The 26,900-nt window shown below is 40.7% G+C and overlaps 1 protein-coding gene across 2 annotated transcripts in view; it reads right to left on the bottom strand.

Annotated features, from left to right (window-relative positions):
• The window catches only part of TLK1 (tousled like kinase 1), a 179,858-nt gene that overhangs the window by 112,096 nt on the left and 40,862 nt on the right, over positions 1–26,900 (bottom strand). For both annotated transcript variants that reach the window (XM_081577836.1, XM_081577835.1), the window contains exon 2: positions 5,163–5,281. Coding sequence is in view for 1 of the 2 variants with exons in the window: in XM_081577835.1 (XP_081433961.1) it covers positions 5,163–5,281 (119 nt within the window). In the remaining variant the exon portion in view is untranslated. The remainder of the gene's footprint in view (positions 1–5,162; positions 5,282–26,900) is intronic.

Here is a 26,900-nt window from a genome sequence, read left to right as displayed (position 1 = left end):
ATATACACATGACAATACTGACAGAAGAACATAGAAAGACCACTGGAATGTAAGGTAAATTTCAAAGACAGCTCAGAATATACACATGACAACTTAACATATGATACAGGTGGCATCACAAATCAGTGGAAAAATATGGATGATTTAAGAAGTAGAGAAAACTGGTTTACTATGTGGAGAAAAATAAAACCTGAGCTTTATCAATATTATATAAAAGATGAGGCCTCAATGGGCTAAAGAATAAATACAAAAGTAAAACTATAAAACAGAAGGAATTGTATTTGTGCCTCATGGGTGGGGAAGAAGAATTTCACTTTTAGAATACCATCAGAGTCCACTGGACCCAACTTTAGCTTTCTGGCTTCTTTTTCAAGTCAGTTTGTAATAATTAATACTTCAGGACTTTTATTCTTTGAGACCATCCACAGAATAAAAATAGGAATTTATTTTTAATAGAATAAAACACCTTCTACCTTGCAATTAATTACCAGATGTCCACCGGCTTTCGTAAATCCAAAATACATTATGAGATCTTACTGATCTTATTTTTCCTATATTTTGTTATTATATCATAAAAGGAAGTCATTACTTATCATTGTTCATCAATTATTCAAGTATGCTGAACAAAGAGAAGCATCTAAAATAAAACGGAAGAATGATGATATGACAAGGCAGAATATTGGCTCCCCAGTGATGTCCATGCCCTAAACACCAGAATGTTATTGTATATGGCAAAAGGGACTCTGCAGATGTGATTAAGGATGAGAATTTTGAAATGGGGAAATTATACCAGATTATTCAGATTGGGGTGGGCCCAATCTAATCATATTAGCAATTAAAAGTAAAGAGCCCTTCTAGGCTATGGTCCATTACATGTGATTGTCAAAGAAGAGTAAGAGAGATGCAACAATGCTGGCTCTGAACATGGAGGAAGGACACCACCAGTGAAGGAATGCAGGCAGCCTCTCACAGCTGGAAAAGGCATGGCAAATCGATGCTCCTTCAAGCCCCCAGAAAGACATGCAGCAATGCAGACAGCTTGATTTTAGCCCAGTGAGACTTGTTTCAGACTTCTGATGCTATAGAACTATAAGATAATAAATGCATACTGTTTTGAGCAACCTCGTGATAATTTACTATAGTAGAAACCAAAAAACAATACAGATTTAGGGCCTAAAAGGATGAGCCAATAGTGAAATAAATATAATCCTCCAGTTATTTTCTTTACCTCAAAGTACTGCATCATCTTTCAAAAACATATAAATGACTAAGAAACTACCTTTGGAGTCTGGTTTTAGCTTTTATTGACTCCAGCTAATAAGAAATTTTCATTTTCCACTTAAGACAATCAAGAGAAGAAAATGACAGATGATAATTTACATTTATTACACAAATCAGAAAATAAGTATAAAGAGATAACAGCACCTAAAACTGATGATGGTGACAATAAACATAAATAAAATCTGAGTCTTCAAATGACAATATCCTAGATGAATTTTCTCAAATTCAAGAATCAATGAACTGGACAATACATTTCTAAGGGGAGGAAAAAGGGAAACATGTTACTCTCATCCATTAATTCATTCAACTGGAGGACTTCATCATACAATGTTCTGCAACAAGAACCTGGGCCATTTTTAAGCTCAAAGGATGCATAGCAATATCCTTCATCTTTTACGATGCTTGTGCACCAAGATTTACTTGATACAAAGAGATTTTTAAGTATGATTAAATTCACATTAAAATTTCTAATAAAGTTGCTATTATATTTTTTCTTATTGCTGAAAATTGGTAAAATAACAAAATATAAACATAGCAAAAAGGTCTATTTGATCCAGACGGTTAATAGTGACAACTGTTTTTCGTAGTAAAACCACAAGTTGGTATACTAAGGTATAGACCATAAAGCAAAAAATATTAGTGAGTTTGAATACAACAACATTAAAGAGTTCTGTACCACATTTACGGTGGATATGATGGATACCATAAACAAAGTTAACAGACATGACAAAATGAAAGAAGCTATCTATACTGTATGTAATCAACATGGAATATGTAGACTATACAAGGGACATATGAAAACCAGTGGCTCTAATGGTAAACAATCCACCTACAATACAGGAGACAAAAGAGACATGGGTTCAATCCTTGGGTGGAGAAAATCCCCTGGCAACCTACTCCAGTATCCTTGCCCAGAAAACTCTATGGACAGAGAAGTCTCGCAGGTTACATGGGGTAGCAAAGAGTCAGACATGATAAAGCGACAGCGCAGCCCAGCAGCCCAGCAAGATATACCTTCTGGGCTATCAAACATGAGGAATCTGGATGATGCCAAGGGTGTCTTGGATACAGAGATTCAGAAATACTCATGCACTCTGCTGAATGCAAATTAGTTTTATACAACTGTTATAAATAGCACACACTATTTATTCAATTTAAATCTATACATGTCCTACGCTCTATCAAATCTGATGTTAGGAATATATATTAAAAAAATGTTTGCTGCTGCTGCTGCTAAGTCGCTTCAGTCGTGTCCGACTCTGTGCGACCCCATAGACGGCTGCCACCGGGCTCCGACGTCCCTGGGATTCTCCAGGCAAGAATACTGGAGTGGGTTGCCATTTCCTTCTCCAGTGCATGAAAGGGAAAAGTGAAAGTGAAGTCGCTCAGTCGTGTCCAACTGTTAGCGACCCCATGGACTGTGGCCTACCAGGCTCCTCCATCCATGGGATTTTCCAGGCAAGAGTACTGGAGTGGGGTGCCAAAGTCACAAAAGAGAACAGCTACAAGAAATTCACCACAATGTGAGGTAGCAGGGAGTTAGAGACAACCTGATATCTATCACTGGAAGCCATAACAGATATACTATCCATTTTATGCAGCAGGTAGCAGCAGTGGATTACTGTACAAATAGGAACATGTATGACAGGAACATGAGTTACAGGGGCAAAGAAGAAACAAAAAGGATAAGGAAAGGTAAAAATTATGTAATGGGAGAAAGACAGTGCATCTACCAAATTCATTTTTACTCTTGAAACCTATTATGCTATATTACAACATAAATACTCAAAATACAGTATCAGTTTAGTCCCTCAGTCATGTCTGACTCTTTGCGACCCCAAGGACTGCAGCATGCCAGGCTCCCCTGTCCATCACCAACTCCCTCAGCTTGCTCAAACTCATGTCCATCCAATCAGTGATGGCATCCAAACCATCTTATCCTCTGTCATCCTCTTCTCCTCCTGCCTTCAATCTTTCCCAGCATTAGGGTCTTTTCCAATGAGTCAGTTCTTCACATCAGGTAGCCAAAGTATTGGAGTTTCAGCTTCAGCATCAATCCTTTCATTGAATCCTCAGGACTGATTTCCTTTGGGATGGACTGGTTTGATCTCCTTGCAATCCAAAGGAATCTCGGGAGTCTTTTCAAACACCACATTTCAAAAGCATAAATTCTTTGGTGCTCAGCTTTCTTTATAGTCCAACTCTCACATCCATACGTGACTAATGGAAAAACCATAGCCTTGACTAGATGGACCTTTGTTGGAAAAGTAACGTCTCTGCTTTTTCATATGCTGTCTAGGTTGGTCATAACTTTCCTTCCAAGGAGTAAGCGTCTTTTAATTTCATGGACACTGTCACCATCTGCAGTGATTCTGGAGCACAAAAAAATAAAATTTGTCACTGTTTTCATTGTTTCCCCATCTATTTACCATGAAGTGATGGGACCAGATGCCATGATCTTAGTTTTCTGAATGTTGAGTTTTAAGCCAACTTTTCACTCTCCTCTTACTTTCATCAACAGGCTCTTTGGTTCTTCACTTTCTGCCATAAATGTAATGTCATCTGCATATCTGAGGTTACTGATATTTCTCCCAACAATCTTGATTCCAGCTTGTGCTTCATCCAGCCTGGCATTTCGCATGATGTACTCTGCATATAAGGTAAATAAGCAGAGTGACAATACACAGCCTTGACATACTCCTTTCCCCATTTGGAACCAGTCTGTTGTTCCATGTCCAGTTCTAACTGTTGCTTCTTGACCTGCATACAGATTTCTCAGGAGGCAGGTAAGGTAGTCTGATATTACCATCTCTTTAAGAATTTTCCATAGTTTGTTGTGATCCACACAGTCAAAGGCTTTGACACAGTCAATAAAGCAGAAGTAGATATTTTTCTGGAACTCTCTTGCTTTTTCTATGATCCAAGGGATTTTGGCAGTTTGATCTCTGGTTCCTCTGCCTTTTCTAAATCCAGCTTGAACATCTGGAAGTTCATGGTTCACATACTGTTGAAGCCTGTCTTGCAGAATTTTGAGCATTTCTTTGCTAGCGTGTGAGATGAGTACAATTGTGCGGTAGTTTGAGCATTCTTTGGCATTGCCTTTCTTTGGGATTGGAATGAAAACGGACCTTTTCCAGTCCCATGGCCACTGCTAAGTTTTCCAAATTTGCTAGCATATTGAGTGCAGCACTTTCACAGCATCATCTTTGAGGATGTGAAATAGCTCAACTGGAATTCCATCACCTCCACTAGCTTTGTTCGTGGTGATGCTTCCTAAGGCCCACTTGACTTCTCACTCCAGGATGTCTGGCTCTAGCTGAGTGATCGCACCATCGTGATTATCTGGGTCGTGAAGATCTTTTTTGTACAGTTCTTCTGTGTATTCTTGCCACCTCTTCTTAATATCTTCTGCTTCTGTTAGGTCCATACCAGTTCTGTCCTTTATTGAGCCCATCGTTGCATGAAATGTTCCCTTGGTGTCTCTAACTTTCTTGAAGAGATCTCTAGTCTTTCCCATTCTATCGTTTTCCTCTATTTCTTTGCATTGATCACTGAGGAAGGCTTTCTTATCTCTCCTTGCTATTCTCTGGAACTCAGCATTCAAATGGGTCTATCTTTCCTTTTCTCCTTTGCCTTTAGCTTCTTTTCTTTTTTCAGCTATTTGTAAGGCCTCCTCAGACAACCATTTTGCCTTTTGTATAATGGTATGCAAAATATAATATGCTATACTAGAAATCAGGTATAAAAACACTGGATTTTTTTCCTATACATTATAAAAATAACAGTAAGTACTAACTTGCTGTTAAATATGAATCCTTTACAAAATATGCATACTTTAATACAAAGAAAAAATGTCAAATAAAGATTACAATTTTACTCACTTTAGCTCCAACACTGCAACTGCCCGTGCTCCCCGTGCTCCCACTTGCAACTCCTGTAAATCTAGCTTCCAATAATTCTTGCCTTCTTGGATCCAGACTATGAAGCTCATCCATTGCACCTATTAAGACCAAAAAGAAAAAAAATGCACACTTATATATGTATTTATATACTTACATCTAAAATATATTTCTGTAATTAGCTATGACAAACCTAAACAGCATATTAAAAAGCAGAAACATCACTTTTCTGACAAAGGTCCATATAGTCAAAGCTATAGTTTTTCCAGTAGTCATGTATAGATGTGAGATTTGGATCATAAAGAAGGCTAAGTGCTGAAGAATTGATGCTTTTGAACTGTGGTGCTGGAGAAGATTCTTGAGAGTCCTTGGACAACAAGGAGATCAAATCAGAAATCAACCCTGTATATTCACTGGAAGGACTGATACTGAGCTGAAGCCCCAGTACTCCGACCACCTGATGTGAAGAGCCAACTCCTGGAAAAGATCCTGATGCTTGGAACGATTGAAGGCAGGAAGAGAAGGGGCAACAGAGGATGAGATGCTTGGATGGCATCATGAACTCAACAGACATGAGTTTGAGCAAACTCCGAGGGATAGTGAAGGACAGGGAAGCCTGGTGTGCTGTAACCCATCTAGTCGCAGAGTCAGACATGACTGAACAACAACAATTAGTTGAAATGTAAATATAAACCTAACAAATTCTAAAAGCAGATGAATGTCAGGACTTTAAAGGTTTTTATAATGTCTACAATTATTTATCAAAATAACCTATGGTGGATTTCCAATACTTTTTGACTGCAATCCACAGTAACAAATACATTTTCACCCAAATCAACACACACATACAAACATTTTGTATTAAAAGTTCCACAACTGTTTATTACTATATTCTGAAAGCTCCAATATTTTCTAGTCTATTTTAATCCATTAAAAAGGAAAAAATGCTGTTTGTGAGCTATTAAACTAATTTGATGAGTCATTAATGGACCCAAGTCCATAGTTTGAAAAAACACCAGTTCTTATAATGTAATCTCCCTACTCTAAGCTTATACAGAATTTTGCACTAAGTGGTATTACTACTTAAATATTTTGCTTATATATAATTCATGACTTGGTTGTTTTATTGTTATTTAGTTGCTAGGTCATGCTCCGACTCTTTTGCAACCCCACAGACTATAGCCCACCAGGCTCTCTGTCCATGGGATTTCTCAAGCAAGAATATTGGAGTGGATTGCCATTTCCTTCCCAGGAGATCTTTCCAATCCAAGGATCAAATCCATGTCTCCTGCTTGGCAGGCGGATTCTTTATCATTAAGCCACCTGGGAAGCCCTCAATTTATGACTAACTGTATTTAAAACTGGGAAGACGCTTATTACTGTCACATCCAAAGATTTTTTTGTACAGTGTTTTCAGTTTCTAGCAGGTAGACACAAAAAATATGAAGCAGATCACTGAGGTAACATCTATTATTAAACAATAACCCTGAGAATTAAAGAGGGGAAAATGAACTCCCTCATGTAATTTCAACTATGCAGACGAAAGCACCACAAATTCTAGTTAAAATTCACTTAAACTCTTAAAAATCCTCTCTTCCATGTCTGCTAATTCTCTGCTGATAAAACTTTGGGAGTGACCTAAGTGAGTCAAAGGGAGCTGGAGGATATTATCAGAATCCAGAACCACATGTGGAACATTTTCAAACTACACTAGACCCCTTTCACACACCCTGATGTTTTTCTCCTAAAAGTTAAGAGCTAGTCCTATAGTCCTTAACTCTTTCAAGTTCCCTCATTACCTTCCACCTTCATCTGGATGGAGGGCTAGAGGGATAATTGCCACCCTTCGATGTTTATTAGCATTTCTGTACTTGCATATATCTTCCCTGTCCATTCTTCATTCTTCCATCTTAGACAAAAAGGTAGCTAAATCCAAAAACCTTAAGCCTTCATTTCTTGCTGTTGATCCTATTCCTTCTTGATATTCAAGGAATCTTGCATTTGCACGAATCCCTGCCCTCTCATGCATCTCTCCCCTCCCTGCCTCCTTCTGTCTCACATATATCTTTAAAAGAAAAAAAAAAAAAAACTGAAGCTTGAATTTTGTGCAGTTAATATCAGAAAATTTAATTATTTCCTTAAACTGATGATTTACAACTCTAACTAGTTTTAGGTCCCTAGAATCTGGTTTCTATCATAAGTATACTCCTGACAATGTACTTTCAAGTATCACCAGTATTTCCATTTTTTCCCTGATCCTGTTACTACATCAGAAATAGTCACTGCCAGGGGCTTCCGTGGTCATCCAGTGGTTAAGAATCCACCTTGTATTGCAAAACACCAGTTCAATCCCTGGTCCGGGAAGATCCCACATGCCACACAGCAACTAAGCCCGTGTGCCACAACTAGTCAGTCAGCATTCTACAGCCTATGAGCTGCAACTATTGAGCCAACATGCTGCAACTATGGAAGTCCGCATACCTAGAGCCTGTGCTCCATAACAAGAGAAATCACTGCAATGAGAAGCCTGCACCCTGCAACAAAGAGTAGCCCCTGCCTGCCCCAACTAGAGAAGGCTTGTATGCAGCAATGAAGACATACCACCACCAAAAAATAAAATAAATCTTAAAAAAAAAACTTTGCATGTCCCAAAGTGAAAAAACATAATCTTTTTAAGTTTTATGTTTTTCCACTTAGGTCTAAGATTTATCCTAAATCAATATTTGTATATGGTAGGGAGTCAGGATTTTTTCCCATATGCTTTTCCTGTTTTATTAATCAGCATTTATCAAAACACAGAAGCAGCAAAATTCTGCATTCACAAATAGTTTTGATGGTTTTCTCAAAAGCAAAATATATATATATATATATATGGTACTAATGTAAAGACAGCATGTAAACCAATGGAATAAGATAGAGAGCCCAGAAATAAAGAGCGCCAAGACCATTCCATGGGGGGAAAAACAGTCTTTTCAACAAACAGCATTGGAAAGACTGGATCTCCACATGCAAAAATGTTAAGTTGAACCCTTCCCTAACACCAAATACAAAAATTAACTCAAAATGGATCAAATACTTAAATATAAAGACCTGAAACTATAAAACTCATAGAAGAAAACAAGGGAAAATCTTCATGACACTGGATGTGGCAATGATTTCTTGGATATAAAAACAAAAGCTCAGCAACAAAAGAAAATATATGTAACGACTTTATCAAAATTAACTTCCCTGGCGGTCCAGTGGCTAATGTTCTAAGCTCCCAATGCAGGGAACCAGGGTTCAATCCTTGGTCAGGGAACTAGATCCCACATCTGAACTTGAAGAAGGAATTCATAGGGCCTGGACTCCATCTTAGGCCTGTTCATGCTGATTATGCTTGGCCACCTCTCTAATGGACTCTGAACTCTGTGCTTAGTGCCTGTGGAAATGACAATAGAAGGATAAGACCCCCTCCGGACAGGTCATAAATTCTTATCTGTAACCTCAGGCTTATTGATTATTGACTGGAATGTAACCCCAGGCTTATTGATTATTGACTGTTTGAACACATAACACATGAATGATGGAGTTATTGTGATTGTATTTACCTTTCCTTTGTTTATATAAGTCACAAGGAAGTTAGGTGGTGGGTTCAGACACATATACATGGGGTATAAAAGATTTTCACAAATGCTGGTCGGGGTCCTTGGCTAAGAGGATACTCTGCCTTGGGCCCGCCGGTGTAATAAACTGCACTTCACTATCTGCATCGTCCTTCTGAGTGAGCTTGTTTCCCGGAATGCGTGGCTATAACATTTGGTGCGTTGGCCGGGAATCTACTCACTTTGAGGAGACAGGTCTCCTTTGAGGCCACCCCGAGGCTTTGGGGCTTGAATCTCCTAAAGGAGGGAAGGCGCCTCACCCCTCTGGAAGAACTCGGCCTTTCAACGCCCGGTTTCTTCGCTTTGGCAGGTAGTGAACGGCAGCAAGGGAACTGAGTGCTCAGGTAGGGAGGAACCCACCGGGTAGGGTGGAAGAGGGGGCCTGATCACCCCCCTGGGAGGGACCAGAAGGGAGACACATAGGAAACCGGTTTAGGTTGGCGACAATAGCTCCTCGGCACTCGGGTCGACGGCCGTGCCAGGGATAAAGAAAGGGAACTTAGGGTTTAAGAAACTTAGGAGGTGTGTCCACACCGTCTTAGGGAACGTGCCGAACGGTCGCCACAGGGTTTTAGAAAGGAGATATTGAATTCCGTGTGCTCGTATTCTGCCCTCCCCCCGGAGGTACCCATCTGCTGTGTGACCCATCATCTCCCCTACCAGTGGAAACAGGTAGATTGGCTTCTCAGGAAGGCCCTGGGACAGGGAAATCCAGAGGTAAGAAAATGGGAGGAAGCGGATCTAAGGCCACGGTACTGGAGAATATGATTAAGAATTTTAAAAAAGGGTTCGATGGAGACTATGGGAAGAAAATGACACCCGGCTGGCTCCGTACCCTTTGTGAAGTCGAATGGCCTTCCATGGGAGTTGGCTGGCCACCAGAGGGAACTATGGACTTAAATCTCATAAAGGCAGTCTATGCTATAGTTATGGGAAAGCCCGGACACCCCGATCAGTTCCCGTACATAGACTCTTGGCTGGGAATAGTCCAAGACCCCCTCAAATGGGCCCGTTTTTATGCTCATGGTGGGGAAGGAAAAATCTTGATGGCCCAAAAGGTAACCAAGGACGAGGAGGAGATTTTACAGGACCCTGAAAGAGATGAACTTCCCCCACCGCCGTATTGGATGACGGTCCCGCCAACTAGTATCACCGCAGCCGCTGAAGGCCTAACCGGAGGAACCAGCCCGAGACCGGTAAGCCTCCTGGACTCCTCAGCGGTCTCAACAGCTCCACAGGTTGTAGAGCCACCCACTCGGCAGGCTCCAGCCTCAGCTGGAGGGACAATGAGCCCACCAGACTCTACCACCCCGGATGCTGCCTCTACGTTCCCTAAACTCTACCCTCCACTCCCGGTAAGTACTCCCGGACAAGGGGGAGGAACCACTGGGATTAAACAAAGGCTCCGTTCTGCCAAAGAGCCAGAGGGAAGAATACCCTTGCAGATGCCCCTGAGAGAAGTTCAGCAACCCCCAATGATAGGGGAGGACGGTAATTATCACCAAGCTCCTGTAACCTATTACTATCAACCCTTTTCATCAACCGATACACTGAACTGGCAAAAACACACCCCTTCTTACTCAGTGGAACCCCAGGGCATGACTAGACTGATGGAGACTATTTTTCGCACTCATCGACCAACCTGGGACAATATAATGCAATTACTAGCATCTCTCTTCAATACAGAAGAGAGATATAAGATCAACACTGAGGCAAGAAAATGGTTACAGGAGATGATCCCTGAAGGCACTGCTAACCCAGAAAGGTGGATAGAGCAAGCCTTCCCCACTGACAGACCTAACTGGGACTACAATACAGAGGAGGGAAAAATTCAGTTAGACAGATACTGAGCAGCAATCATACAAGGACTTAGAAGGGGAGCCCGAAAGCTGATGGACATGTCTAAACCGGCCGGAGTAGTTCAGAAGGGAAACGAGTCACCTTCTGAATTTTACGAGAGACTTTGTGAGGCCTATAAACTCTATACACCCATAGACCCAGAAGCTACGGGCTCCCAGATTGTTATCAATTCGGCATTTATCTCGCAAGCATGTCCTGACATAAAACGAAAGCTTCAAAAGACCGAGGGGGTTATATCCATGTCTAGCTCTCAGCTGATTGAAATAGCGGATAAGGTTTTCCGGAATAGGGACACAGAAATAGAGAAGAAATACGAGAAAAGGTATAAAGACGAGCAGAGGAGAACAGATGAGAGGTTTGCAATGCTGGCTGCTGCGCTTGGAAGGTCTTCCAAAGACTTTTCCACCGCCAAGACAAAGAAACCCCCTCTGGCTTCGAGGTCAGGACAGCCCTCCAACCAGTCCCCACGGAGACCACGGGCTCCATTACAGCCAAATCAATGCGCCCGATGCCGTGGGTTCGGTCATTGGAAGAATGAGTGCCCAGAAAAAAGAAGGGAGAATAAACCCCTCCCGGCTGCAGAACTCACTAACATAGAGACTGAATAGGGATGCCGGGGCTCAAAGACATCAGGTCCCCGAGAGCCCATGGTAACTTTAAAAATTGGGGACCAAGATATTGACTTTATGGTGGACACCGGGGCGGAATTGTCCGTGGTAACTAAACCCGTGGCGCCAATGTCTAAAAGGACCGCCGCCATAACTGGGGTTTCGGGAGAAGAAATGGTTAAGTCGTTTTGCCAGCCCAGGAAATGTCAGATGGGCAGTCACCAAGTGACTCATGAGTTCCTCTATATCCCTGAGTGCCCAGTACCCCTGCTGGGGAGAGACTTGCTCTCCAAGCTGGGAGCACAAGTGACTTTCTCTCCTGAAGAGAGGCCCACTTTTCAAGTGGGCACAACAACCTATTTACTTTCCCTCTCTGTGCCCCCTCAAGATGAATGGAGGCTACATGAGCCCCCTGGAAATAAACAAGACCAGGCAACCGAGTTGGAGAGAAGGCTAACTCAGCTGTTCCTGAGGTCTGGGCCGAAGATAACCCTCCTGGGCTAGCCAGACAGCAAGCCCCTGTAATAACAGAACTCAAACCTGGCGCCACCCCGGTAAGAAAGCGTCAATACCCAATACCCTTAGAAGCCCGAATCAGGATTCTGCCTCACATTAATAGGCTAAAGCAAGCAGGCATCCTGGTGGAATGTCAATCGGCCTGGAACACACCCATCTTACCGGTAAAGAAGGAAGGAGGACAAGACTATAGGCCTGTACAGGATCTCAGACTGGTCAATCAGGCCACTGTGACTCTGCACCCGACTGTCCCAAACCCCTATACATTACTTAGCCTCCTCCCACCTAAGACAAGGATCTATACTTGCTTGGACCTCAAAGATCCCTTTTTCTGTATACGCCTAGCACCTGCATCACAACCCATCTTTGCCTTTGAATGGGAGGACCCAATTGGAGGCAATAAGCAGCAGCTCATTTGGACCCGCCTCCCACAAGGATTCAAAAATGCTCCAACCATCTTTGGAGAAGCCTTGGCCTCGGACCTGGAACCTTTCCAGCCTGAAAGGTATGGATGTTGGCTCCTGCAGTATGTGGACGACCTGTTGCTGGCCGCTGAGACCTGGGAAGAATGCTGGGAAGGGACCCAAGCACTCCTCCAACTGCTGGCAGAAGCGGGATACTGAGTGTCGAGGAAAAAGGCACAAATCTGCAAGGAGGAGGTAAGGTATTTGGGGTTTGTCTTAAGGGAAGGCACAAGATTGCTAGATCAATCTAGAAAAGAAGTAATTCTGAGGCTCCCCACGCCTAAGACTCGGCGACAAGTCAGGGAGTTCCTAGGGGCCACTGGATTCTGTAGGATTTGGATTCCAAGGTATTCTCAAATAGCCCAACCCCTATTTGAGCTCCTGACAGGGCCTGAAGAAAATCCAGTAAGTTGGACTGAGAAACAGCAAAAAGCTTTTGAGGAGCTAAGATTAGCAATCACCTCCGCCCCCGCCTTGGGATTGCCAGACCTCACCAAACCATTCACCTTATATGTGACCGAGAAAGATAAAACAGCCATGGGGGTTTTGACTCAAATCTTGGGAACGTGGGACAGGCCGATAGCTTACCTTTCAAAGCGACTTGATAATGTTGCCACCGGCTGGCCTAGCTGTCTGTGGGCAGTAGCCGCGGTCGCCTTACTGGTACGTGAAGCCACAAAATTAACTTTCAGCCAGGACCTGATCGTAAAGGTCCCACATGAAGTCAACACCCTCCTTCGAGGAGATCCCCACAAATGGCTGTCCAATTCCCGGATTATTCAATACCAGGGACTGCTATGTGAAAACCCCAACCTCCATATCGAGCCTTGCCAGGGTTTAAACCCAGCAACGCTTCTCCCAACAGGAGAAGGTGGACCCACCCACGATTGCAAGGAAGTCTTAGAGGAGGTCTATGTTAGCCGTCCAGACCCCCGAGATAGGCCAATTTCAAATCCTGACTGGACTCTGTATACTGATGGCACCAGCCTGGTAAAGCTAGGACAGCGAATGTCAGGCTATGCTGTAGTCACAGAGAGGACTGTTATCGAGGCCAGCTCTTTACCACAACACTGGTCAGCCCAACGAGCTGAATTATGGGCCTTAGTCCGGGCACTGCAATTGTCAAAGGGTAAGAAGGTGAATGTCTACACCGACTCCCGGTATGCTTTTGCTACGCTCCATGTACATGGGGCGCTATACCGGGAGAGAGGCCTTCTGACAGCCAATGGAAAGGACATTAAGAATAAGAAGGAGATCCTGACTCTGCTAGATGCTGTCTGGAGTCCCACGGAGGTAGCAGTCATGCACTGCTGTGGGCACCAGAAGGAAGACACCCCACAGGCTCGAGGGAATAGGCTGGCTGACGAGACCGCCAGACGAGCAGCTGAGGACAGAAAGGAATCTGGGGAAATCCCCATGAGAACTTTTGTCCTAGCTGAGCTACCCGAGCTGGCCCTAGACTCCCCAACATACACTGAGGCTCAAAACCAACTAGCTGAAGCGGAGGGAGCCACCAAGACAGAAAAAGGATGGTGGGAACTACCGGATGGTAAGCTACTAGTGCCTGAAAAGATGGCCCCCTCTCTGGTGAGCCAAGCTCATTGCATGACTCACCTGGGACATGACAAATTAGAGGAATTGATCCGAAGGTATTTTCTGGTTCCTCTCCTCTCCTCTCTGTGTAGAACAGAATCCCAAAATTGCAACGCCTGCTCTCAGATTAATGCCGCTCCAGGATGCAGACCAAAACCTCCAGGTATCCAATTAAAAGGTACTCTTCCTTTTGAACATCTGGAAGTGGACTTCACTGAGATGAAACCATATCGCCATTTTCGCTACCTGTTGGTCCTGGTATGTACATTCTCGGGATGGGTGGAGGCCTTCCCCACCTGAACTGAGAGAGCATCAGAAGTAGCTCGGAGCCTGCTTAGGGAAATAGTTCCCCGATTTGGATTCCCCATCAGCACAGGATCAGATAACGGCCCAGCCTTCATATCAGATCTGATACAACAAGTAAGTAAAGCCATGAATATAAAATGGAAGTTACACACTGCCTACCAGCCTCAGAGCTCCAGAATGGTAGAACGAACTAACCAGACACTAAAGGAGACACTTTCTAAATGGATTATAGAAACTGACTGTTCCTGGGTAGATTTACTTCCCATGGCCTTGCTCAAGCTCAGGATGACCCCATGGTCCCACGGCTACTCTCCCTACGAAATTGTGTATGGGAGGCCTCCTCCCATAATAAGACAGGTAACAACTGATATACTTGAGGTAAGGGGAGATGGGATATCACAGCAGATGGAACAACTAGGTAAGGTAATTAATCAAGTAACTAAGTTTGTGCAAGAAAGAATACCGTTCCCCTTGGGGGAGCAGATGCATGAGTTTATACCAGGGGACCAGGTATGGGTGAAAGACTGGAAACATGACTCACTGGCCCCTCAATGGAAAGGTCCTTATACTGTTGTTTTAACCACCCCTACCGCAGTTAAAGTTGCAGGCATTGCCCCTTGGATCCATCACACCAGAGCGAAGAAGGCATACCACGCTGACCCGGAAGACGCTGAGTGGACCACCCAGAAGGACCCCACCGACCCTCGGGAAACCAAGATCATTCTGAAGAGGAAGAAGAAAACGAGGTTCCAGACGAGCCCTCTCTAGGATGGAGCTGGGTAAACGACTCCTGCTACTCGGCCTCACCAACGCAGTTCTGAACCTGACCACTCTTCCTGCACAGGACAATGTCTTCATCTCATGGGCACATTCTTACGCGGACTTCCACAATTCCTCCAACTGTTGGGTATGTGGGGCTATGCCCCTGTCAGTTATGGACGGACTCCCCTGGTGGGTGTCGCCACTTTGTTATGGAGACTTTATACCACTGTGCTCCTTCTTGGAACAACAGAAGGGAACTTTCCTTTCTCTCACCAATCATAACCTTTCTTTGCTCTCCTGGTGTAAGAAAGGGCCATCAATGGGCCAGGGACATGGGGTTACATTTAATATGAACACTCGTCTTACAGAGGTAACAAGAGCTTATACCTCATATATGAAAAATAAAAAAGAGAAGGGCTCCCTTACAAAAGGGGGACAGGCCTCCCGGTACCTTGAGCAATACTACCAGGTCTGGGATGAATATTTCTGGATGACTCCTGAGAAAGGACAGTTGATTGTTCCCGCTACTATCTGCTGGGAACAAAAAGAACACAAAGTTGGATTTGGAGACCGCCACCTAGACCCCAAAGAATTAAAATATATGGGTTATTTGTCTCCTGAACAATGTAAACAAATCATAGAAGTTACCTATCACCCCAATCAGTCGGTTCAGTGGCCCGGTTCCGACTGGAAATATAATCCTGGAATCCGTTGGGTAGCCCCCAACGGGACCCAGTGGCTCTGTGGGCTTAACTTATGGCCATGGTTACCAATTGGCTGGGTAGGGCATTGCACACTGGGATTTACTTTCGCCCATGGCAGTATTAAGCCTAGCCTACATCAACCTCCAGTAAACCTGCCCTATCTGCACGCAAGATGGAAAAGATCTGTGTTCCAATGGTATGACTATCTTGCTGCCTTGTTTGTACCCTCTGTAGGGACAACGGATATCATGATTAAGGTGGAGGCCTTAACTAATTTTGTTATAGCCACGCGTTTTGGGAAACAAACTCACTCAGAAGGACAATCCAGGTAATGGAAGGCAGTTTATTACACCAGCGGGCCCAAGGCAGAGTCTCCTCTTAGCCAAGGACTCCGACCAGCATTTGCGAAAATCTTTTATACCCCATGTGTACATGTCCGAACTCACCACCCCAAATTCTTTGAGACTTACATAAACAAAGGAAGGGTAAATACAATCACAATAATCTCATCATTTAGGTGTTATGTGTTCAAACAGTTAAACAATTGGCCAATAATCAATAAGCCCGAGGTTACACTCCGATAGGTACAGAAAAATTTACGACCTGTCCAGAGACAGGGGTGATTAGTGTATGTTTTCTCTTAGGCGATGAGTAACCTGGATACGATCTTCAAGTTTCCCCTGTCCGGAGGGGGTCTTATCCTTCTATTGTTGTTTTCACAGGCACTAGGCACGGAGTTCAGAGTCCATTAGAGAGGCGGCCGAGCATGATCGGCACCAACAGGCCTAAGATGGAGTCCAGACCCCAGGAATTCCTTCTTCAATTTCACTAAACAGGCCCTCTTAGACAGTACAAAAGCCATTCAAGCCTTGAACAAAGGACAAATTCAGATAAGGAGGGCAGTAATTCAAAATAGGATGGCATTAGACATACTCACAGCAGCCCAGGGAGGGACTTGCACCATAATTAAAGTCGAATGTTGTGTATACATCCCTGACCTGTCTAAAAATGTATCTACTGCCTTGGAAGATATGCAAAATCAAGTGAAAGCCATGTGTGATGAAAATATTCCCTTTTGGACTTCGGTCCTGTCCTGGGTAAAGGGAGATTGGTGGAAAACTATTGTTACTGTTGTCATAATAGTTCTAATCATACTGCTTTGTGGGCCCTGCTTCTTACAATGTCTTGTGAACTTTGTAACCCAGAGGTTGATAGCCTTCTCTCGTGTGGGTGGCCAGAGGGCTAAAGTACAATATATCTCAATGAATGGTGCTCGTTATGGAAACTAGGAGCATCAAGAGGGGGGAATGAAGAAGGAATTCATAGGGCCTGGACTCCATCTTAGGCCTGTTCATGCTGATTATGCTCGGCCACCTCTCTAATGGACTCTGAACTCTGTGCTTAGTGCCTGTGGAAGTGACAATAGAAGGATAAGACAATAGAAGGATAAGATAAGGTCATAAATTCTTATCTGTAACCTCAGGCTTATTGATTATTGACTGTTTGAACACATAACACATGAATGATGGAGTTATTGTGATTGTATTTACCTTTCCTTTGTTTATGTAAGTCACAAGGAAGTTGGGTGGTGGGTTCAGACGCGTATACATGGGGTATAAAAGATTTTCACAAATGCTGGTCGGAGTCCTTGGCTAAGAGGATACTCTGCCTTGGGCTCGCCAGTGTAATAAACTGCACTTCACTATCTGCATCGTCCTTCTGGGTGAGCTTGTTTCCCGGAACGCGTGGCTATAACAAACTAAGAGCTGGCGCAGCCAAATAAATAAGTAAAAATAAATATTAAAAGCAGTTTTTAAAAAAACTAAAACACTTCTGTGCATCAAAGTAAAACATTGTGGCTGCGAACCATGTGCTACGCAGGATTCAAGACCTTTGGAGGAGAGGATTTTGATCCGGGGCCAGAGACGACACTTGACACTCAGAGCTTTTTGTGTAACAATTTTATTAAAGGTAAAATAGATACAGAAAGCTTCTGACAGACATCAGAAGGGGGCAGAAAGAATGCCCCATTGCTAGTTTTTAACAAGGCATTTGTCTGTTAGCAAGCTGCTAGTCAGATAAGGCTGAGGGAGTTTCACCAGGCCCCTCTCCCACAATATGCATTTTAAGATAGAATAGCACAAGGTGTGTCATTCCCCGCCCCCCCACACACAAAATTGACCTGAATACTGGTTTGTTGAGCCATTATCAGCCCAGATTTGAGAAAAGAAAATAAAAAGGTTAGTTTTAGGCTGAACCAATTTGAAGAAAAGCAGATTGCAAAGCAAACACATACAGTTTCATTAACATTAAGAAAAACATTTACATAAGAAAAACCCATTGGTTAGCTCAAGGTTTGAGAAAAGTTAAGTTCAGGCAGAACCAGGTATCCTCAACAGAGAAAGGAAAAAGCCTGCCACTTGTAGTGTATTTCCTCCTGCCACTTGGGAACTTCTGGCCTTCCTACCTGTTAACCCTCTCAAAAGGATATTATCAAGAAAGTAAATGGGAGAAAACATCTGGAAGTCCTATGTCTCACAATGGATTGCTACCTAGAGATTGCAATGCGAGAGACCTGGGTTCAATCCCTGGGTTGGGAAGATCCCCTGGAGAAGGGAAAAGTTACCCACTCCAGTATTCTGGCCTGGAGAATTCCACAGACTCTAGTCCATGGGCTCGCAAAGAGTCGGACATGACTGAACAACTTTCCCTTTCACTTTTCATCCAGAATATATAAAGAAATCCTACAATTCAACAACAAAAACAATCCAATTAAAAAATGGACAAAGAACTTGAATAGACACTTCTCCAAAGAAGATATATATCTGCCCAACAAATTAAAGAAATGGACATCAAAATCACAATGAGATACCATTTCACACCCATTAGGATGGCTACCATCAAAAAAAAAAACAACAGAAAATAAGAAGTGTTAGCAAGGATGTGGATAAGTTTGAACTCTTGTATGTTGCTGGTGGGAATGTAAACTGGGGCAGTCACTATGGAAAATGGTATTGCAGTTCCTCAGAAAATTAAAGACATGATTATTGCATGATCCAGAAAGTTTCACCTCTAAGTGTGTGGAGATAGGTGTGAGTGAAGTGAAAGCAAAGACTCAAATAGATATTTGTACATCCCTATTGATAGCATTATTATTAACAGCCAAAAGGAAAGAGCACTCATAGTGTCCATCAATGAATGAATGAATGCATTAATAAAATGTGGTATATACATAAAGTGAAATATTATTTGGTGTTAAAAATGAAGGAAATTTCCTTTCTATATCTAAAGGAAATTTAGGCTAGAACATAAATAAGCTCTGAAGACATTATGCTAAGTGAAATATATGAGACATAAAAAGACAAATACTGTATGATTTTGTTTACACAAGATTCTTAGAGTAGTTAAATTCACAGAGACAGAAAGTAGAATGGTGGATGCCAAGGGATGAGGGGCATGGGGGAATAGGGAGGTAGTGTTTAATGGGTACAAAGGTTTGCTTGAGGAAGATAAAGAAAGCTCTGGAGATGGTAGTCACTGAACTATATATCTTAAAAAGGTTAAAATGGTCAATCTGATTTATGTATATTTTACAATTCTTAAAAATAATTTTAAAAAAGAAAAAATAAATTGAACTTGTTAAAAATTTGAATGGGCTAGCTTAAAAAAATTATAAAAAAGGCAAGCAAGAGACGGATGGAAAATGTTTACAAAATATGTATGTGCTAAACATACTATGGGCTTCCCTGTGACTCAAATGGTAAAGAATCTCCCTGCAATGCAGGAGACCCAGGTTCGATCCCTGGTTTGGGAAGATCCCCTGGAGAAGGAAATGGCCACCCACTCCAGTATTCTTGCCTGGAAAATCCCATGGATGGAGAAGCCTGATAGGCTACAGTCCATGGGGTTGCAAAGAGTTGGACATGACTGAGCAACTAACATTTTCACTTCACTCATACTATGTCCACTCTTTGGCTTGGAAACTGGTTGCTAGCCCAATGGAATTTAGCAGGGAAGAGGACATCAGTCCCTACTTTCACACCAGCCACCAATGTGGTATTTTGCTTCCCACTGCTTTTGTTTCTTAAGATGTATAGCTTCCTCTCCCCTTCATGAGGTGCTAGAGGAAGCTATACAATCAAGGGAAAACAAAACAATTAGTTTCTAGTTGAAAACCCCTACTGGGTTTCCCTGATTAAAGAATCCGCCTGCAATGCAGGAGACCTGGGCTCAATCCCTGGGTTGGGAAGATCCCCTGGAGGAGGGCATGGCAACCCGCTCCAGTATTCTTGCCTGGAGAATCCCCATGGACAAAGGAGCCTGGCGGGCTACATACAGTCCATGGGGTTGCAAAGAGTTGGATACAACTGAGTGAATAAACACACAGAAAACCCTTGCTAGAGTTTCCAACCTCACTGCAGTCCTTAATACCTTCTAACAAGTTTCTGTGACATTTTAAAGAGTCAATATGTCCAAAAGCCCCTGGTATAGCTCCTGGCACATAACATATGCTTAATGAATATTAGAATACCTGTCTAAAAATCTAACAAACTTGACTACTAGAGCTTTCCTTCTCAAAATGCAGTCCATTGATACCAACACCTGTTATCACCTCAGATGCATAAGAAATGCAAAACCGTGGGTTCCACCCCAGACCTACCAAATCAGAATCCATATTTTAACAAAATCCTTAAAAAATTATGTACATCCAAGTTTGAGAAGCACTGCTGTAGAACAGGGGATATCACAACTGTTATAAAGAGCTTGATCACAAGGTATTTTGGTCCTTGCAGGCCACTGGGCAAAATTATGAAGAGACTTATGTAACAAGAGAGAATAGCCTCCTACACATTTTCTAATGATAAAATTTAAGGTATAATGATATCTGTATATAGTATTTTATAATAGATCAGTCTGTTAATGGAGTGGAATTGGCGGGGGGGGGGGTGAAGGGACATTCCATCTAATTCAAGTTTCCTATCATAAAAATATAAGTACTCCTCTGATAATGATCAGATTTTATGGATTTACCTTTGAAAAAAATCTTTTCTGAAAAATAAGTACTGCCGTATGCTGATATTAACCCGGAAGCACATGATTTTAATTGAACATATTCATTATTTCAAAGGCAGTTAGAGAAGTCTATTAGATTATTCTTGTGATATTTGCCTTTCAGTATGTCATTACAGTGCAGATTAATCACTTCCAATTGAAGGTTAGATAGAAGTTCCTCAAGTGCACAATTAAACTGATTCTAAATTATGGGAACATTCTTTGCACTTGCATCAGTGTCTGAAAAAATGCTGCTGTAACTGTAGTTTGAGGTTGGAAAATATATTCAAGCAAATTCATGTGGGAATGAAGATCTCATTTTGACAGGATGAGAACTGTACAAAGCAGCTTGATGTTACTTGTAATTCAAACATCAGTTACCACTCAAAGACTTTACTGCAGCTAAATTTCACAAATGAATGCTCTTATGCCTTGTAATTTTACATTAAATTCATTTAAAAATATTTTCAACTCCTCAGAAAAAGTTCGTTTCCAAAACCAATCAGTATTTGATAATAGTGATTGAGGGCTGTCCTCTTTGTTTAGAAAAAAATCTCAATCTCAGTACCAAAATCAAAAAACTGCAATAAAATGTTACCACTGCTAAGCTAGTCAGGATATTCAGCGTCTTTCAAAAATGTGCACAGCTGGTGCTAGTTAAGTCCATGAGAACAAATTGAGTGCACTGTTGATAATACTGATTCTGTAACACATAATAAATTCACATATTTTCAGCAAAGTATCTGCTGATAAATTGTACAATGAATAACAGTAGGCTCTGAACACCTCACATTTTCACAAGCTTTGTAAATGTATCTAACTAAGTCTTTTTCTCTTTCACACGTATTTTTACCATTATCAGTTGTAGCACATCTTACTAGATTCTACTTCAGATTGTACTTAGTGTTTTTTCCACTTTGAAAATATTTTTACCTAAAGTTGTTCTACACAGATTATTCACAGAGGCTAATTTTTCTGTCACTTCAAACTTGGTATTAATGCCTCAAATCAACAACTTAGTAACATCAATAAAATCTGTGGATTCATCAAGAGACAAGGAAAACCACTCTAAATCTTTTGCCTTGTTTTTAAATTGACTATTGACATTGCTTCAAATGTCCTCAACTCTTAAATCAACTGTTCTTGCCAAAAAGTTAATAGTCTAAAACAGATTTATTTTCTCTGGACACATTTCTTAACTCACCATCAGTAAATAGCTTTCTTTGCTTGGCTAACGAATGAGTTGCTCAGAAACTTATTTTGGTGGCAGCCTCATTTTCAACTTTTTATGAAGTTACACTATAATGAAATGGTCCATTTTAAATACTGTTACTTTAAAAATTTGAGAGTTAAGAATACTGTGATGTATGCTTAGTCTAGCAATGTCAATATACTTTATTCTTCTACCACAGCTACAGTGTCACTGCAAAAGATAAGAACAATTTTTTGCTATCTAACTCAATAATAAAATAATACATGCTCCACCATGCCTTAAAAAGCACACCACTCAGAGTTCATTGTTCTCTATTTTTCTTGTTCTGACATGATGGGTATGCATATATAAATATTGAAATTTTTATTTAAAAAAACTAAATATTACAGACTGGAAATACACATGGCACTCAAAATACTGTCAAGGTGTAACTGAAGCACTGAAATTCGTAGTGAACCAAAGCAGTAAGAAGTGAAGAGAATGCCATACAGGATCTCTGTCACAACTACTCAGCTTTGCCATTATAAAGCAAAAGCAGCTGTTGTTCCAATAAAGCTTTATTCATAGGTACTAAAATTTGAATTTCACATGTCACAAAATGTTAGTCTTTTGATTATTTTTTTTAATCAGGAGTCATTTGCTGACTCCTGTTACAGCTAACACGTTTCAAAAGTTTCAATCTTTTTTGACATCAAACTGTCATTTCTGATACATCCAAAATTTGGATCCTTAATTATAAGAAGTGAGATTTTTCTTAAGAATAGGTAATTTTACCATGATCCATTAAATTCTTCAATATACAATAAATATCTATACTTTTGAAAAAGAAAAAATTACAGAAGACACTATAAAGATCATATCATCCTTAAAAGAAAACCCCATCCCAAAATACAACCACCTATCTCCTAGTTATGCTATTTTTACTAAACTGCTCCCCACAATCTACCATAAACCCAAAACTTCACATAAAACATATAACAAGAGATGTCACTACTCAAATTAGAGACCAATCACATCCTATTTTATGAAGAACAACTTTAAGAAAACAACATAAATAAAACCACAATTTGACCCACTAGAGTCTGTCATGGTCCCTTCTAGTACATTTTCTCTCTCTCCCTCTCTTTCATACATACATTTCCAAACTCACTTAATAAATGTTAATTACTATAAAAATATGGTCTCCCAAGGCGGTCATTCTGAAACAGGATACGTATATTTGGACATATTATTAGCTCTGGTTGGTCAACATTACTTTATTTAGCACCTTTTTTTTAGACAATGAATCAATTTTTCATTATGCCATTTTTAAATTACCTGAACTCTTCATCTTCCTTAGCAGATGGTCAAAAAAAAATTTAGAAAGCATGTTTTTAAAACCAGAATACCAGTTAACAAAAAGTAAAAGAAATGAGTTTGTTCAATAAGACACTTTTAATATTAGATTCAACTGCTGCTCAGCTATTACTTCACTTTTTTTTTATTTTTTAAATTAGTTTATTTATCTATTTTTTAACTTTACAATATTGTATTTGTTTTGCCATACATTTTTTTAAATTCAAAACTTCCTTTACTCTGAAAATATTTTAATTCATTCTAGACTGTTACTTTTCACATTACATATAAGCTGATTTATACTGAACAGTAAAGCCTTTCTTCAATTAATACTTTTCACATTATGCCTGATAAGGCAGAGAACTGTAGATTAAAAATAGAAATATAATAAAGTTAGAAAATTTTTCAACAAGATAAAATATCCCATTTAAATCATTCCTTTTCATTAGTTTTTAAAATGCATTTGAAAGTACAGGGAACAAAAAGATTTCAACAAGTTTACACTGTTGAACACTCTAGAATTACTTTGACTCGTCTTTAAACATCCACTCTAGCATGGTAAATAAACAGAACATACCTATTTTCATACACAGTATTTTGTATCACGTATTTAATGGATATACTTATTATTTTTGTTGAATACACTGCATTCTATCATTTATTCCAGTCTGATCCTCTATTTAAAATCAAATATTCTAATCTTTTGGCAGTTAAATAAACATGCTAAATGAGTTATCACAAGAGTAGCCCAATTTATTTCCTAATAAACTTTTTCTCCCAGGAATCCAATGAAAATATCACCTACATTTTTATAATGATATAAAATATTAACATTTGGACATTTAATCCATTTAAAATTTAACTGTATATATCCAGAATTTTTTTCAGCAGGTAATAAATATAATTTATCACAAATTCAACATTTCCTCACTGATTTGAAATACCTCTCTAGTCATGTATCATGTTCCAATATAAACATGGATGTGTTTCTGTACTTAATTCAATTCTGTTTCACTAAACTATTTCTGAACCATATGTATCTCCATCCTATCTCTCTACACAAATATTTGTAAATATTTCACCTACAATAACTGAAAAAAGTAAGCATACAAAGCCAGATTCCTGAATCTATTCTATTGATATACATTCAGTAACATAAGCCTGTGATAAAGAGAAAACAGATTTGATCTAGAATCACTCCAAGTCAGATTAAAATGCCTTAAAGATAAGGGGTGAGATATTAAACACTTTATAACCCTTCCAGCAAAGGATTCAGACAACCTGAGGCCAAATTTTAACATAAAATATGTACCTTGCATCAGAAGTAAGGCACAGAGTTTTTGTTTAAGCTTCTATATTGTCGTGGCTTCCCTGGTGGCTCAGAGGGTAAAGCGTCTGCCTCCAATGCAGGAGACCAGGGTTCAATCCCTGGGTTGGGAAGATCCCTTGGAGAAGGAAATGGCAACCCACTCCAGTATTCTTGCCTGGAGAATCCCATGGACGGAGGAGCCTGGTGGGCTACAGTCCATGGGGTCGCAAAGAGTCGGGACATGACTGAGCGACTTCACTCACTCACTATATTGTCATGACCTTGGATCATGGGAATAATTTAATTTTATTCTTATAAATAAAAAAAGTCTGAGCTAATTTTTCTTTCATCAAAAATAAAACACACACACAGACAGACAAGTTGTGTAAGTATGGCCAAGTTCCTTTCCCTCTCTATGTTTCAGCTTCTTTATGTATAAAATGGCGATAACAGAAGTATATACCTTATAGTTGCTAAAGTAAAACAAGTTCATATGAAGAGTTCTGAACTATACCTGACACTAAGTAATCAATAAATGTAAACATCTATGTATGCTAAAATACAAGTGCTCAGTAAACACCGCCATGTATAATGTATATAAGCTCTCTTCCAGCTTTTCCCCTTCAGTCAGAAGTTCCTGGTAGGCAGAATGGCATATACTTCAATGCCTAATTTCTTTCATGTATTAATAACATAACTAACTCCTTTCCCTCTAGCTTAAAATAATTTACTTTAAAAATCAATCTCTGAATAGCACTGAAACATGTATATTATCATATGTGAAACAGATCGCCAGCTCATGTTCGATGCATGAGACAGGGTGCTCAGGGCTGGTGCACTGGGATGACCCTGAGGGGTGGGATGGGGAGGGAAGTGGGTGGGGGGTTCAGGATGGGGAACACATGTACACCCATGGCTGATTCATGTCAATGTATGGCAAAACCCACCACAATACTGTAAAGTAATTAGCCTCCAATTAAAATAAATTTAAAAAAATACATGTTAAAAAAAAATAAAAATCAATCTCTGCTTCCATTTATACACATGCATATATATATAATCTTAATACTTGTCTATTTTTCTATTTTACCATATACGTCTTTAAACGGTAAGAAGATTGAGACAATGAGACAAGTTCGTTAGAACTTACATCCACTCAACTAAGCATCCTTGTTCCAAAATGAACAATCCAAAAGGAGGGTGTAAGGGTATGAGTGAGAAAGAGTGCATGCAGAGACACATGTGACTGCACATGTAAGAAGGAATACTCTCTAAAATTACATCAGTCTACCATAATAATACAATGCATGTATATATTTTAATAAAATTTAAATTTCTTTACAAATAACTTCAACTTTTATGCTAAAATTGATGAGTACTGAAGCTGCCTAATGGGTATATTAAGGTTCACGGCAATATTCACTCTACTTCAATAAATTAGATTTCTCTCATAATAAAAAGGTAACTTTTATATTTTCCCACATTTTGTGAAGAAATTTGCGTTTTAAAAGCATTTGCAAATTTAAGAATCCAAAAGTTATCTGGGGCTTCCCTGGGGGTACAGTGGTTAGGAATCCACCTGCCAATGCAAGGGATGCAGGTTTGATCCCCGGTCTGGGAAGATCCCACATGCCCCTGGGTCAACTAAGCCTGTGTACCACAACTACTGAAGCCCTTGAGCCCTAGAGCCTGTACTCCATGGGAGAAGCCACTGCAATGAGAGGTCCAAGCACCAAAACTAAGGAGTATCCCCTGCTCTCCGCAACAAGGGAAAGCCTACAACGCAGCAACAAAGACCAAGCACAGCCAAAAATAAATAGTTAAAAAATAAAGAAAGTTACTTGGCACCCACTACTTCTTCAAGACCCTACACTACTTCCTGTTATTTTATATTTTCTTGTTCTTTCTTACTCACTCTCCCTTCTTCCCTTTTTTCTTTCATTGTTTCCTTCTTAAATAGATGTTGCTTTAAGTTCACGCAAAGCCTGGGGGTCTAGGACGTTACACATTAGGGAGCACAGGGCTTGCCTTCTTCCTAAACTGCAGCGTCTGTGCAAGTTGAGCTCATTTGTTCAGTCGTGTTCGGTTCTTTGTGACCCCCATGCACTGTAGCCTGCCAGGCTCCTGTGCCCATGGTATTCTCCAGGCATGAGGACTGGAGTAGGTTGCCATTTCCGACTCCAGGGGATCTTCCTGACCCAGGGATCAAACCCACGTCTCTTGTGCCTCCTACACCTCAGGCAGATTCTTTCACCACAGTACCACCTGGGAAGCCCAAGACACTACACTGCTTACTGCTTTCTACCCTATGTTCTTCTAGTCATACAAACACAATTTTCCACATTATTATGTTTTCA

This window comes from Giraffa tippelskirchi, chromosome 3 (genome assembly GCF_054371585.1).
Source record: "Giraffa tippelskirchi isolate mGirTip1 chromosome 3, T2T-mGirTip1v1.2.pri, whole genome shotgun sequence".
Taxonomy (NCBI): domain Eukaryota; kingdom Metazoa; phylum Chordata; class Mammalia; order Artiodactyla; family Giraffidae; genus Giraffa; species Giraffa tippelskirchi.
This window is presented reverse-complemented; position numbering and strand designations above follow the sequence as displayed.